General features: G+C 41.8%; 1 protein-coding gene across 3 annotated transcripts in view; it reads right to left on the bottom strand.

Annotated features, from left to right (window-relative positions):
* Positions 1 to 14,237, bottom strand: part of SLC22A23 (solute carrier family 22 member 23) — a 183,796-nt gene that overhangs the window by 14,908 nt on the left and 154,651 nt on the right. For all 3 annotated transcript variants that reach the window (XM_048839751.2, XM_048839749.2, XM_048839750.2), the window contains 4 exons: positions 10,848 to 10,950; positions 6,752 to 6,984; positions 2,932 to 2,964; positions 883 to 1,006 (listed from right to left, as the gene is read on the bottom strand). In XM_048839751.2, the coding sequence (XP_048695708.1) occupies positions 883 to 1,006; positions 2,932 to 2,964; positions 6,752 to 6,984; positions 10,848 to 10,950 (493 nt within the window). The remainder of the gene's footprint in view (positions 1 to 882; positions 1,007 to 2,931; positions 2,965 to 6,751; positions 6,985 to 10,847; positions 10,951 to 14,237) is intronic.

Below are 14,237 nucleotides of genomic sequence, written 5' to 3'. Positions count from 1 at the left end.
GTCATTTCACAGCCTGCAAGAAAACTGAAGCACAACACAGTGGAAGAACTGGAGATCAAACCAAATTTAGCTACAATGCCTCATGCGATTCTTAATGTAAAAAGTATTGTTGATAATTAAGGAATCATAGACAAGTAAGGCTGGAAGGCACTTCAAGAGGTCATCTAGCCAATCCCCCCATGTTGAGTCAGGATAAAATATACTCACACCAAGTTGTTTGTCTAACCTGTTCTTTAAAACCTCCAGTGATGGGGATTCCACAGCCTCCCTCGATAACCTATTCCAGTACTTAACAATCCTTATAATTAGAAATGTTTCCCTAATATCTAACCTAAATCTTCCTTGCTGCAAACAGAGATGATTACTTCTTGTCCTACCCTTGATGGACATGGAGAACCCCCAGATCCTTTTCTGCAATACTACTGGCTAGCCAGTTATTTCCATTTTGTATGTGCGTGTTTGATTTTTCCTTCCTATGTGATGTCAGACCAATTGTCCAATTTATCAAGATATTTTTGAATTCTAATCATGTCCCCCAAAGTGCTTTCAACCTCTCCCAGCTTGGTGTCATCTGCAAATTTTATAAGCATTCTCTTCATTCCAACATCCAAGTTGTTAATTAAAATATTGAATTATCATGATGGGAGAAAGGGTGAAACTGTCTGAAGCGATGTAAATAAAACTCTCTTTATTTATATGCAAAGTAGCTCCCAAGAGACTGCTCAAACTACAGAACATCCCAGAGTCCATTGTCCCAGAGTATCAGATTATTAGAGATTTCACCTTGCATAAATAAAAGTTTGCATTACACAATAAATTATTAATAAAGTAAGGACATCTGAACTGGTTCCCACCCCAACATGGGAAGTTTGGAGGTCTTACCTTATTACTGTTGGTGTGATTTCAGCACAGAAGAAAACACTAAGACTTCCAACAGCATGCGAAGAAAACATACCCACAATGGAAAATGCAGTAGAAAATTTGTCTTTGACGCTGTCACTCATACCTGTTAGACAGACACATGCACATGGAAATTGAGCTCAGCAAAATCAGTATATAGTCCCCAAGAAATAAAACAAGAATACCATATTAAGTCACTCATTCACCTTAGATGCAAGTTTGAGTCTCCTCCCCCAACGTTTATTTAAATCAATATTTAATAAGCCATGTACCAACTACCCAAAACATAAATAAAAATGTCGTAACATATTGCCAAAAAATTAGCAGTAAAAACAATCTCCAACTTTGTTATCAACAGCCATCACAAAGAGGTAAAGCTCAAGAAATGTCTCCAAACAATTTTTCAGGCACTGGACACTTCCCACCCAAATCTGGTAGCCATATGGAGACAACAAGAATTAATCATGACCTAGTACAATTCTCAGAGGAACAGCCGTGTTAGTCTGTATTCGCAAAAAGAAAAGGAGTACTTGTGGCACCTTAGAGACTAACCAATTTATTTGAGCATGAGCTTTCGTGAGCCACAGCTCACTTCATCAGATGTGTACCGTGGAAACTGCAGCAGACTTTATATACACACAGAGAATATGAAACAATACCTCCTCCCACCCCACTGTCCTGCTGGTAATAGCTTATCTAAAGTGATCAACAGGTGGGCCATTTCCAGCACAAATCCAGGTTTTCTCACCCTCCACCCCCCCACACAAATTCACTCTCCTGCTGGTGCTAGCCCATCCAAAGTGACAACTCTTTACATAATCAAGTCGGGCTATTTCCTGCATAGATCCAGGTTTTCTCACTTCCCCCCCACCCCCATACACACACAAACTCACTCTCCTGCTGGTAATAGCTCATCTAAACTGACCACTCTCCAAGTTTAAATCCAAGTTAAACCAGAATATCTGGGGGGGGGGGGGGGGGGTAGGAAAAAACAAGAGGAAACAGGCTACCTTGCATAATGACTTAGCCACTCCCAGTCTCTATTTAAGCCTAAATTAATAGTATCCAATTTGCAAATGAATTCCAATTCAGCGGTTTCTCGCTGGAGTCTGGATTTGAAGTTTTTTTGTTTTAAGATAGCGACCTTCATGTCTGTGATTGCGTGACCAGAGAGATTGAAGTGTTCTCCGACTGGTTTATGAATGTTAGAATTCTTGACATCTGATTTGTGTCCATTTATTCTTTTACGTAGAGACTGTCCAGTTTGACCAATGTACATGGCAGAGGGGCATTGCTGGCACATGATGGCATATATCACATTGGTGGATGTGCAGGTGAACGAGCCTCTGATAGTGTGGCTGATGTTATTAGGCCCTGTGATGGTGTCCCCTGAATAGATATGTGGGCACAATTGGCAACGGGCTTTGTTGCAAGGATAAGTTCCTGGGTTAGTGGTTCTGTTGTGTGGTATGTGGTTGTTGGTGAGTATTTGCTTCAGGTTGCGGGGCTGTCTGTAGGCAAGGACTGGCCTGTCTCCCAGCAGGACAGTGGGGTGGGAGGAGGTATTGTTTCATATTCTCTGTGTGTATATAAAGTCTGCTGCAGTTTCCACGGTACACATCTGATGAAATGAGCTGTGGCTCACGAAAGCTCATGCTCAAATAAATTGGTTAGTCTCTAAGGTGCCACAAGTACTCCTTTTCTTAGTACAATTCTGTGGTTGAGACATTGCAGATGTTGCAATAGAGGAAGATATAAATAAAATGTTCTCATCTCTACCACAGACCTGCAGAAAAAATCCTTATGCTGCAACTGATCAGAGCCACAGGTGCATTGAACAGGAGCTGTAAAAATAAGCAATCAGCTCTACAAGAAGAGCCCTAGGACATTGAGCTCAACAGCAACCTTGCACATGAACACTAGCAGTTACTGCATTCAGGCTCTGTATCCTTAGCGACTCTGGCCTTTCAGATACACCCAGTCAGAGTGCAAGCAGTTCTAAAACACTGCATAGACATTAGTAAACAGTACCTGAGCCTGGAAGTTGACTATATTTTCCAATCACTGGATCCGCAAAAGATAAATTAAAAAGGGAGAGAGAGAGTTAAATATGTGATTTATTCAAAGTGAAAAACAAACACACAACACCCTCCCCCCCACACCAAACCAAACTACAGCCCTCCACCTCCCCCCCATAAACTTTCCTTTCAGTATCATGACTGGATTGCAATAGTCTTTCAAAACCAGTTTGACATGGCATGCAATTTCCAGGCCTATTCCCAACTGGAGGATAGAATTCTAATGAGATGATGATAATAAACGCACAGTGGTAAATCATTTGAAAAGACCCAGAATTAGCACTGAAATTAAACAAAAGTCTCTTTGTTGGTAATAAAGGAGGAAAAGAAACTGCAGTCAAGCTTTGCTGTAACCCTCAGGGAATGGCCACAGGGGCTTTAGTTAGAGAAGGAAATCATTACAATCAGCATCCCTGCGTTGCTAAAACACATATTTTTCCCTTGCCAAAATCCAAAGTGAGTTTACAGTGTTTAAAATTATTCACAAGCTGCTTTTTGGCCCACGTTCCCACGCGGCGCTAAGTAATGCTACATAAAAAGCGGAACAATAGTTATGCGAGCCTGGCAGAACATCCCAGCAGCTGGGTTACTCCAGAGAGCTTAAAGAAGTTCTGACTCAGGAGAAACCCTGAAATCTGGAAGGAGATCCCTCTGTCAGAGGTCTTACGACACACACACACCCTTTAACAAATTACACAGACAGCATGGCCATTCATTTCTCTTCATACCATTGCCTAGCTGCCTATAAGGAGTGATGGTGGGATGTGATGGAGGGGGACAGACCGCAGTAGAAGGATACAAGCTGTTCCAGAGTTCAGGGCTGCCTTTTCCTCCTACTTTTGTATGGGCAGTTTTTAGAAATGGGAGGGGGACAAAGGGCAAACTGTATATGATGAGGGCACATCTGAAAAACCCAGTATGTTAAGAAGTGCATCAATGACAATAAGTTGCACCTCATGTTGACTTTCGGTTGCCCGCAGCAGCTGGGAACAGAATGTTTTAACATGGGCATGACAGAAAGCTTCTCATTAATTCTCTATGTCCATCTTCAAGTTTCAGAATGGAACACAGCAGAACAAACATAATTTAGAAATAGTTGTAATCTAGCTACCATAATTCTGTTTCTTCAAAGGCATGCTTTTTGTAGTTCATCGTTATGCAGAGTATTATTGTGACACTGTATAAAAAGGAAGATGACCATGTTTTGGTATCACCACTCATGTATTGACACTGTTGCAACCACTGATGTATCAACGCTGGTGCACAATTGTGATAAATCTTATGCAAAGCACGCCTTGTAAGGTATCACTGGAAAAGTTGTAATCTGTTGAACAATGGTTACCCTGTTTATACACATGTATTACCATTGTATGTGAATCTTTGTATTCATTGTATGAATCTTTGCTATGTGTTTGTATCTCAACATGTGTTCCTGGGTAACACCCACAAGAACAGATTTACATCAAGACCAGTGAGCCATGGTTGATGGGCCATTAAGGGAAATCAACTCTTCCGATGGGCCCCTTCCCCACGCCTCAGAGAATATGTAGACAATGGATGCCTCATGACTCAGCAGGGGCACACAGAACATGTGATTCCTGACTCCCATGTTTGTGCCAGTAACCTTCCAGGTACATGGACTGGGGAGTATAAATTTGAGACTGTGATATCACATCCTTGCCTCTTGCCTGCTCCACGTCTCTGGACTATGATTTCTAACAAAGGGAAGCTTTGAACATGGACTGAGGACCCCCAATCTTTTGGGTGATCCAGGAAAACTTACTGCAAGCTAGCAGATTTAACATCACTGCTATTCTCCTGATCTATAAACTCTGCCATCATCTGCAATGTATGTGATTCACTTTAACCATTTAATAACTCTTCTTTGTGTATTAAAAAAATCTTTAGTTACTTTACTAAAGATTGACTATAGTGTGGTATTTGGTAAGATCCTGAAGTATATATTGACCTTAGGCGGGTGTCTGGTTTTCTGGAACTGGAGGAAGTTAATACATACGATTTTTGGTTTTAATAATCATTTACCATAGTAGTCTGGTTTGTCTGGGTGGTGCATGAGGGGCTAGAGGGCCTGAAGGGAACTATCTTTGGCTTCATAATAAGCAGTACAGTATTTTGGAAACACATTTTTGTTACTGGCTTGATTAAGTCTTATGACAGACTAATCCACCGGTTTAGGGTATATGCCCTGTATTCTGTCAGTCTGACCTGAGATTGCTGTTCTTAGCTGTGTTCCATAGCAGGCAGTGTGACAATAATTACTTAGACACATGCATGTGCTATACATATTTCTTAATTACACTGCTAACTGTGTATTGCATATGTGTGGCCACACAAATTTACCAAGAGGGAGGGAGGAGACAGAGAACACACCTCCAGTTTGATTAGGACTATTCCCACTAACTTTATAGTAGTGAGACATGTTCCCCTCTGGCTTTTTCTCCAAAAGGCAATTTGACAGATGTTCAGATACTTGCCCCCCACCCCCCCTTTTTTTTTTTTTTACTATTTTTAGAAGAGTGGCAAAACCAGAAACAACCTGAACCCACCCAGCATTGACCCACAGACTTGGAATATACTGTTCTTGTCTCCGACAGAGACTGCCTCTTTTGCAATTATAAGAGGATGGGAATTTTGGGACTCTGCCATCAATCAATTCAACTTCCTAAGCATACTCATTGCATGTCAGAAAATCTGAGAAAGAGAAGGAACCAAGAATGGGAAACTAATTTCCTTTGCAGCCTCCTTGGAGAAAAAAGAATCTGGTAAAACTTGTATGCCATTTCCATGAATTCTCTTAAGACACGGGTGGGCAAACTTTTTGGCCTGAGGGCCACATCGGGGTTCTGAAATTGTATGGAGGGCCGGGTAGGGAAGGCTGTGCCTGCCCAAACAGCCTGGCCCCCACCGCCTATCCGCCCCCTCAGAACCTCTGACCCATCCAACCCCCCCTTCTCCTTGTCCCCTGACCGCCACCTCCTGGGACCCCCCTCCCCTAACTGCCGCCCCCAGGACCCCACCCCCATCCAACCCCCCGCTCCCTGTCCCCTGACTACCCCCCGAGACCCCCTGCTCCTTATCCAACCCCCTCGCTCCCCACCCCCTTACCATGCCACTCAGAGTAGCAGGACTGACAGCCGCATGGCCCGGCCGAAGCCCGCCACAGCGCCGCGCTGCCCAGGTGGCGTGGCAAGCTGAGGCTGCGGTGGAGGGGAAGGGGGCTAGCCTCCCAAGCCAGGAGCTCAAGGGCCGGGCAGGACAGTCCCGCGCCGTAGTTTGCCCACCTCTGTCTTAAGACAACAGAAAACTCTTTTTTCCCCCTTTTAAAAACCCAGACAATCAATTTTGACACATCGTCAGAGATTGAAATCCACTCTGTTTTTAACTCTTCTCAGCGTGGGTGACTAGCTCTGAGCTCTGCTACAAGCATAAATCCCTGCACCTAGAACAATGAACCAAAAGAATAAAGGGAAAATTGGAGGGAGAACAAAAGAGTTTCACTGTAGTCGAATATGTACAGAGAATGGGCCAAAATCTACAGTGACTTACATTCCCTATCGCTTTCAGCGGGATTGTAGAGCATATGAATCTGCACCATCCACAGAGAGCTGATTTACTGCTCTTCTGTTCTGCAATAGACAGGTTTTTTCCATATGTCAGTTGAGAACAGCCATTGATTCAAGGCCTCATGCAGCTTTGCAAGGTAATGCTCTCTGACCAGTATCAAGGTGCAAGTCACTTATGCCCTCACTTACAGTTGAGAAGGCCTAACTGTAGAAGCGATGCCAGAGCTGTCAGAATCATGAACAGCAGCAGTCCTCCTCTTCGCCCTAGAAACCCAACGACTGGGCACATAGCCAGGCAGGATGCCAGAGCAATCCCTGCCATGGTATAGTAGTCTGCATAGAAATTGTGGGTGATGGTCATCTTCGCTTCATGACCCATCATGCTTTTTGCAAAGCAGTGATGTATTCCAAACCCGGTCAGCCTAAGGGAGACAGAAAGTGACAATGGGAGACCACTTCTGAACAGGCAAGCAAATATTGCAATGCAACAAGGAGCTGGAAAGAAAAGGAAAAACTTTGAGGCAGAGACTTCTCTTACTAAGCGCATACAACACATAGCCCACCTACCCTCAAGGTTCTACTGTAATACAAATAAACAATGATCAAAAATTGATCAAACCAAAAGACTTGTGATCAACTGACCTGATTCTAATAGGTGCTAAGCAACAGCAGTTCCCAAATCAAGCCATGTGAGATTACATTTTTATTATGTGATTGGAAGCAACCTGAAATCAGTCATGAAAACAAATCAGAAGCTGCCTTCAGATTAATTTAATAGACTTTGGTTACTATCTAACATCTGACCCATGGCCTTTAGAATGAGTACTGCTGTGATCAGTTTTATGAAGAAGGGCTCTATGGTTGGACTGCAAGGAAGCATAATACGAAACAGATCACATCATAGATAGTAACCTCAATCCCCAAGGTAGTGCTGCTGGCAAAATAACTTTTAAAATGAATATTTAAAGTGACAGACTGAACCTGTATTTAATTTGTTACTATGACTGTTATGAAACAGAAAATCTATGGCTTGAATTGTGATTCATGCCATACTTCAGCATTACTTTCCTCCACTTATTTTTACATGAAAACAGGTTCCTCTATTGACCATTTCTCCTGTTTCAAATATTTATTAACAAAATAAATGGTGGGTACGGTGAGATTCATATGGATAGTGCCAGATCTTAGTGCAATGTAAAATCATTTCATGTGTGGACAGAGCTACTGGTGTATTTTAGTGCTATCAATACCTCCTCAGGCAGCGCGACACCTCTCTCAGAAAAGAGCCTCATATCTGTGGCAAATTCTGTAGCATTTAGGTAATGTGACCTGCTACATTAACTAAGGAGTAGACTAAGTATTGCCAAATTCATTCCACATGTGCATCATTAAGCCACATTTGGGCCTAAGTCTCCAGAATGAATGGCTAGTATGTTACATCAGCACACCATCTATCAGGATTTTCCTTAATTTCAGGAATTTGAAACAATTTTTATGGAAACCAAACTATGGAAAGCTTTTTGTTTTTTTAAATAAACAAATGGTGGGGATTTATAACAGCTAAGTGAATGACAGCCCTGTGCACAGCAGACCAGTCAGTGAAAGCCAAGATAGAATTGTGCACCTTTTGGAACTGCAGAATTGATATACTTTACATTGACAGAATGCACTACAGGACACGTAGTTGTTTATTCTTGTACAAAATTTCATTTGCTTTCGGAATCCACAGAATAATCTGTACAGAATTTATTTTCTGTCTTAACTCTGGTGCTTGATATCTTACAAACACTATTTAATATACAACTAGACAACCCTAATATATTACACAAATATATCCATGTGGTAAACTGAAGACCCATGAGATAAATCAATGCATTATACAATTTATTACCTGTGCTCTTCCCTTTAATCCACATCCCTGGGATTTATTCTAACATCCTAAAATTCTGAGGAGATTCAAACAGTTGCCTTTTATTTTTGAAATAAATCAACGTGCCCTGAAAAAATTTCCTCTTTCTCCCCTGAAATGTTTTACTTTTCCCAAAATTCACAACTGCCTGAATCTCAGGACAGACTACATGATGCAAAAGGAATAATAATAATAATAATGAAAAATAGGCTCTTCTTTCCCTAAAATAAACTTGAGATCTGCCTGACCAACACAAATTTGATTCACACTCTTCAAAGAATGCAGAACTTCTCCACTGACAATGGCCAAAAATCATTCTTTGTGTTGTTTTTATTCTGGTCTTGGGAATTTCCAAACAAGTATAATTAAAAGTGGGGTGGGCGAAGGGGGAATTCATACAGAGACAATGTTCATAAATCCACTTAAGTTACTGTAGCTATAAACTCAGTCTAGCAGCAAAAAAATTGTTCCAAAATGCATGAGGCCACCGCAGTGGTTATTAAAAGCCCACCACTTCTTTCACCAACTGACACCGTAAATTAAGGCGCTGATCCGGCAACTGATTCAGCACAGACAGATCCTTAGAATCAATGGGCCTCACCCAGGCAGGATCAGTTGATCCAGTGCTGCAATTCATAATCATATGGGTCACTGTAACTTCTCATGAGAATGAAGATTACAGGTCGGAGCCCTAAAATCAAGTGGAAATTCCAACTATGGGCAGGGAACTTATATTTCTACACATAATTTTTCTAGGGCAATTTCTGGTCTTACTAACACCACCCCATCCCAATTTAAAAATCACACAGGTGATCCAAATGGGCACTTTATATAACTGACATACTAGGAAACACCACCATGGCTGCCCCTTCACTTTCTCCTGTTCCCTTCCCCACCCTCAAAAGTAGTCAGGGTCATTTTGAAATAGATTTCAAGCCCGTACATTTACTTTTATTTCATACGTGAGAAGCTCTCTCAGTTTTGTGTGATCCTGCAAACACTTAAGCACATGCTTAACTTCGCTCATGTAGATGTTTGCCAGATTGAGGCCTTAGAATGTAGGTGTCACACTACTGTGTTTGAGAAAGTACACTTTCCCTGTATACCCCTTTAATGATTTGGAGGAACTGAAGCCCTTTTTGTCCAGTTTTCAGGACATCATGGTCAGCTACTATACAGGCCACAGCTTAGTATTTATTGCCAAGCAACTTCTTCCTTTGCCAAATAAATCCATTAAATTTTAGAAAATATTAAACAGATTGTAGATAAATTTATGCAAACAGTTTTATAATTGTGCAATTGATTACATTCAAATCAACCATATGTGCTTATTTCCTCCTTTCCCTGCTGCTTTATTTGAAATAAAGATGAAATAAAGATAAGATGGTAATATCCTTGGACTTTTCACCTCACTTGCTCCCTTCTACCTCCCGGATAATTTAAGACATGCAACTGAAACTGGTAGTCATTAATTTTAATCCAGGATAACGGAAATCTACAGCTTGACCTCTCACTTGAGAGAAATTTTCAACAACAAGACCCAACAAGAAACTACCGAACGATTTGGTTTAAATTTAAAAAGGACACCATTGAATACACCAAAGACATTAACCAGTTCGGACTGATCTGCTTCCTTGACGTTATCCATTGGAAGTATAAGGTGAGATTTTCAAAAGTACATCGACACTGTTTTAAACCCTGTGGCAGAGAGTGTCAGAGCCCAGGTGTACAGCTACGGTGCTGAAAACAGCAGTGCAGACATTGCAGCTTGGGCTGGAGCTCAGCCTCAAAAGCCCAACCTGCACCTTGTGTTTCAGAGCCTGAGCTACAGCTGAGTCTAAACATCTACGCAGTTGTTTTTAGTGCTGTAGCATGAGCCCCAGCCTGTAGACGCAGGGCCTGAGACTCGCTACCATGATTTTAAAACTCTGTGTAGATGTACCCTAAGTGACTTAGGAGCACAGGTCCTGTTAAAACTGGGAGGGGAGAGTGGAATTCATGAGAAAGTCAGTGCAACTTGTGCTCTTGTCATTCAGAAAATCCTACCCAGAGTAGCAAGTTTTTGCAAGACAGAGATATACAGTTGGTCACTAACACAACAATGCACTTGCACAGCTACCATTCCCAAGAAAGCACCTTATGCTTTTTGCTCCACAGCTTAAAATGTCAGATGACTACTTCCTTAAGCTTCTACACGAGATCACTCTTCTGGTAGAGCTCACTCTTCTTATCAAAGATCAGCTATCTAAGACACTGGGATAAGGGTCCTGTAATGGGGCAGAAGAGTCTCTATATTTCCCTCACCATCCACATCTACTTTCAGTTTACCAACAGAGAAAACATTCAACATACTTGACAGGAATATGTTGGACTTACGAGTTCACACACAATACTACAATGTTTTTCCACAGGTTCCTGGTTCCCACCACTTTAACAATGCAGACCTTCTTGGGCCTCCTGGTAAGCTCCTTCTCCAGCTCTGAAACAAAACAGAAGGTCATGTAGTGAGTGAGCAGAGTAGCCAGGGGATTCCAGATTTTATTCTGGATGTTCTGGGAAGAGGGCCAGCAGGGTTCTCCTTCCCTCCTGCCTCAGAGCTCTGAGGAGGCCACACCACCCTACACACACACACACACACACTCCTTGATTTGTTTCTCTCTTATCCTTCTATGTGGTGTTGATCCTCTCTGCAGTCTTGGAGGGCTGCATGTGGCTCCCTGCAGATTCCAATGCTACTCGCAATTTTAAAATATATGTAAAAAAAAAATTGGGGAGTTAGGGATGGAATGTAGATGGATGGTCCTTGAGAGATGTCAAGTTGCCTGATACACCAGCAGATGTTCCGGTGTACTTTAGTCCTAATCAGCAACATACTCTGCTAGTGATATGCCTCTCACAGACAGGGTCCTCACATGTGTGACAAAATTGATAGCATTTCTGTAATATGGATCTGTGCTATCTAAGGAGTGGACTGGAGACGGCCAAACTCATTCAATGTGTGCATCTCTAACCCCAGGTTTCTAGAAATAAATTGCTAGAAGGTTACAGCAATACATCATCTGCCCTCCTCAGTTCCAGTGTTGTTGCAGCCATGCTGGCCACAGGATAGGAGAGAGATGAGATGGGTAATAGCTTTTATTGGAGCAACTTCTGCTGGGAAAGACACAAGCTTTTGAGCTCCACAGGACCTCAAGAACAGCTCTGTAGAGCTCCAAGCCTTGTCTCTTTACCAGCAGAAGTTGGTCCAATACAAGATATTACCTCACCCACTTTGTCTTTCCTCCGCTTCAGGCATTTAATGTAATTTTGATGGACACTGAACAGAGGAGTATTTTTTACAAAAATGATGTGGGGCTCATCAAGGCAATCCCTTCAGATTTTAAAGCAGCGCTCAGTGCTCGAAGATCTTGCCTGCTCTTGAGTTCAAGAAAGGGCTGTGAGCCTGACTGACCCTCATACTGTGCTGTCGGAACCCTGCCGAGGCAGCCATACACTTCCTTGTCTTCGCCATTTTGTAGTGGAATACAGACAACCCTTAGAGAATAGGTATTTGCACAAAAACAGTCTATGAATGGTACAAAACAGAATGAAGAGCACTGTATTACCCAAACATCTAATCCCGAGATTAATTTAGCTGCTACATAAACATATTAGATCATATTTTCCAAGATATTGGAACAATTACAAATGATTCCAAGGATAAATGCCCAGTAAAAACTTAAGCAGCTGTGGCTAGAAACGTCACAACAGTTCTACATTCCAGCAGTACAAACTGTACCTGCCTCAACGCTTCTAGATTAATAGATTCTAAAGCCAGAAAAAACATTGTGATCATCCAGTCTGAGGCCATTGAACTTCCCCAAAATAAATCCTAGAGCAGTTCATTTAGAAACACATCCAATCTTGGTGTAAAAATTGCCAGAGATGGAGAATCCACCACAACCTACAGTAAATTGTTCCAATGGTTAATTACCTTCACTGGTAAATATTTACACCTTATTTCCAGTCTGAATTTGTTTAACTTCAGCTTCCAACCACTGGATCATACTATACCTTTTTCTACTAGACTGAAGAGCCTGTTATCAAATATTTGTTCCCCCTGTAGGTACTAATAATGGAGTCACTCTTTAACCTTCTCTTTGTTAAGATAAACTGACTGAGCTCCTTGAATCTCTCACTATAAGGCACGTTTTCTAATCCTTTAATCATTCTTGTCACTCTTTTCTTTATCAACATCCTTCTTGATTTGTGGACACCAGAACTCAACACAGTATTTCAGCAGCAGTCCCACCAGCGCCAAATAGAGAGGTAAAATAACCTCTCTACTCCTACTCAAGATTCCCCTGTTTATGCATTCAAAAAGTCACCCAAAAAGTCTTGGACCAGTCACAATATATACTGACTGCTTATGAGACTGCAACATAGCCTCCCACAGTAGTTTGCATCAGCTCACTTCATACATACATTAACAGTCTGGCTGTCTCTAGTACCTCTATCTTTCCCAACCTTTTAATGGGATACAGGATAAAAGATGATGAATGAAAACCACTGGGGAAGTAAAGAAAATGAAGGGAATGGGGTGGGGGAGAGGGGGAAGTGCTGCTTTCAGATGAAACTAATTTGAGCCCATTATTACCAACCCAAAATTTATAATGCTTTTGCCTACCTCTTCCCTTCTGCCTTGTGACAAAGAGAACGAAGCAAAGCTCATCAACCAAAGCCCAGCACAAGGACATTCAAAACCACCTGTAGTCCATGGGCATGGTTTGATTCTAGAGCCCTGGAGGGGAATATGCGTATCTTACACTTTCAAATGTTAGTAGCAATAACATTTAAACACTTTCACAGCTCTTTTCATCATCAAAGTATTTTACAGAGAAGTAATCCTCACAACACCCATTTTGCAGGAGGGAGACCTGAGGCACAGAGAGGGGAAGTAACCTGCTCACCGCCAAACAGTCAGTCCGCGGCAGAGATAAGATAAGAACTTAGACTCCCTACCCTGTATTCATTTTATTAGCCCATGATGCCCACCTGTAGTAAATTACATTTTTTAAAATCAATGTTAAAGAACTTTAAGGTTCCACACACATCTTAGGAAGCGCCAGAGTAAAAGTTTCACTTGCAACCTTAATTCAGTCTCCTTGTGTGCATGCATTATGATACAGTCTTTAATCACATGCTATTTTTTCCACAAGACTCCCTCTTTATGCAGTGAATGGGGAGTTATTTAATATTTCTTTTTATCCTCCTTGTTCAATGTGTGGCCTTAGGCCTTATTTCATGCACACCATCCAAACCCTGTACTGAATCCAAAATTATTAGTTTCCTTGTGAGCAGTTCTACAGTGCTCTCACTGGAGCACCTGAACTCTTCACAAAGATCAATCTTTACAAATTTTCAGTGAACCTAGGGGTATTACCACCCTCATTTTATGGATGGGAAACTGAAGCACGGAGTTTTAGGCTGAAATTGTCAAAGATATCCACCATTTTTGGTGCCCCACTGGAATAAATGTAGGCCTTGATTTTTCAGAGTACTTAGCATTATATAGAACATTACATGTTCAAATCACAGCTCCCGTTAACTTAAGCTACAGCCAATAATGCTCAGCTCATCTGTAAATCAGACGCCAGGGAATCAAGCCAGGCACCCAGAAAATGAGGAACACACAATTAATGGCCACCCGTGAAAAGTTTGGTTTAAGTGACTTGCCCAGCATCACAGAGGAACTCTGTGACAGAGACAGGGAAAGAATCCAATGCT

Source organism: Caretta caretta, chromosome 2, assembly GCF_965140235.1.
Source record: "Caretta caretta isolate rCarCar2 chromosome 2, rCarCar1.hap1, whole genome shotgun sequence".
NCBI classification, from domain to species: domain Eukaryota; kingdom Metazoa; phylum Chordata; order Testudines; family Cheloniidae; genus Caretta; species Caretta caretta.
The sequence above is the reverse complement of the archived record's forward strand: the minus strand, read 5'-3'. Positions and strand labels throughout refer to the sequence as shown.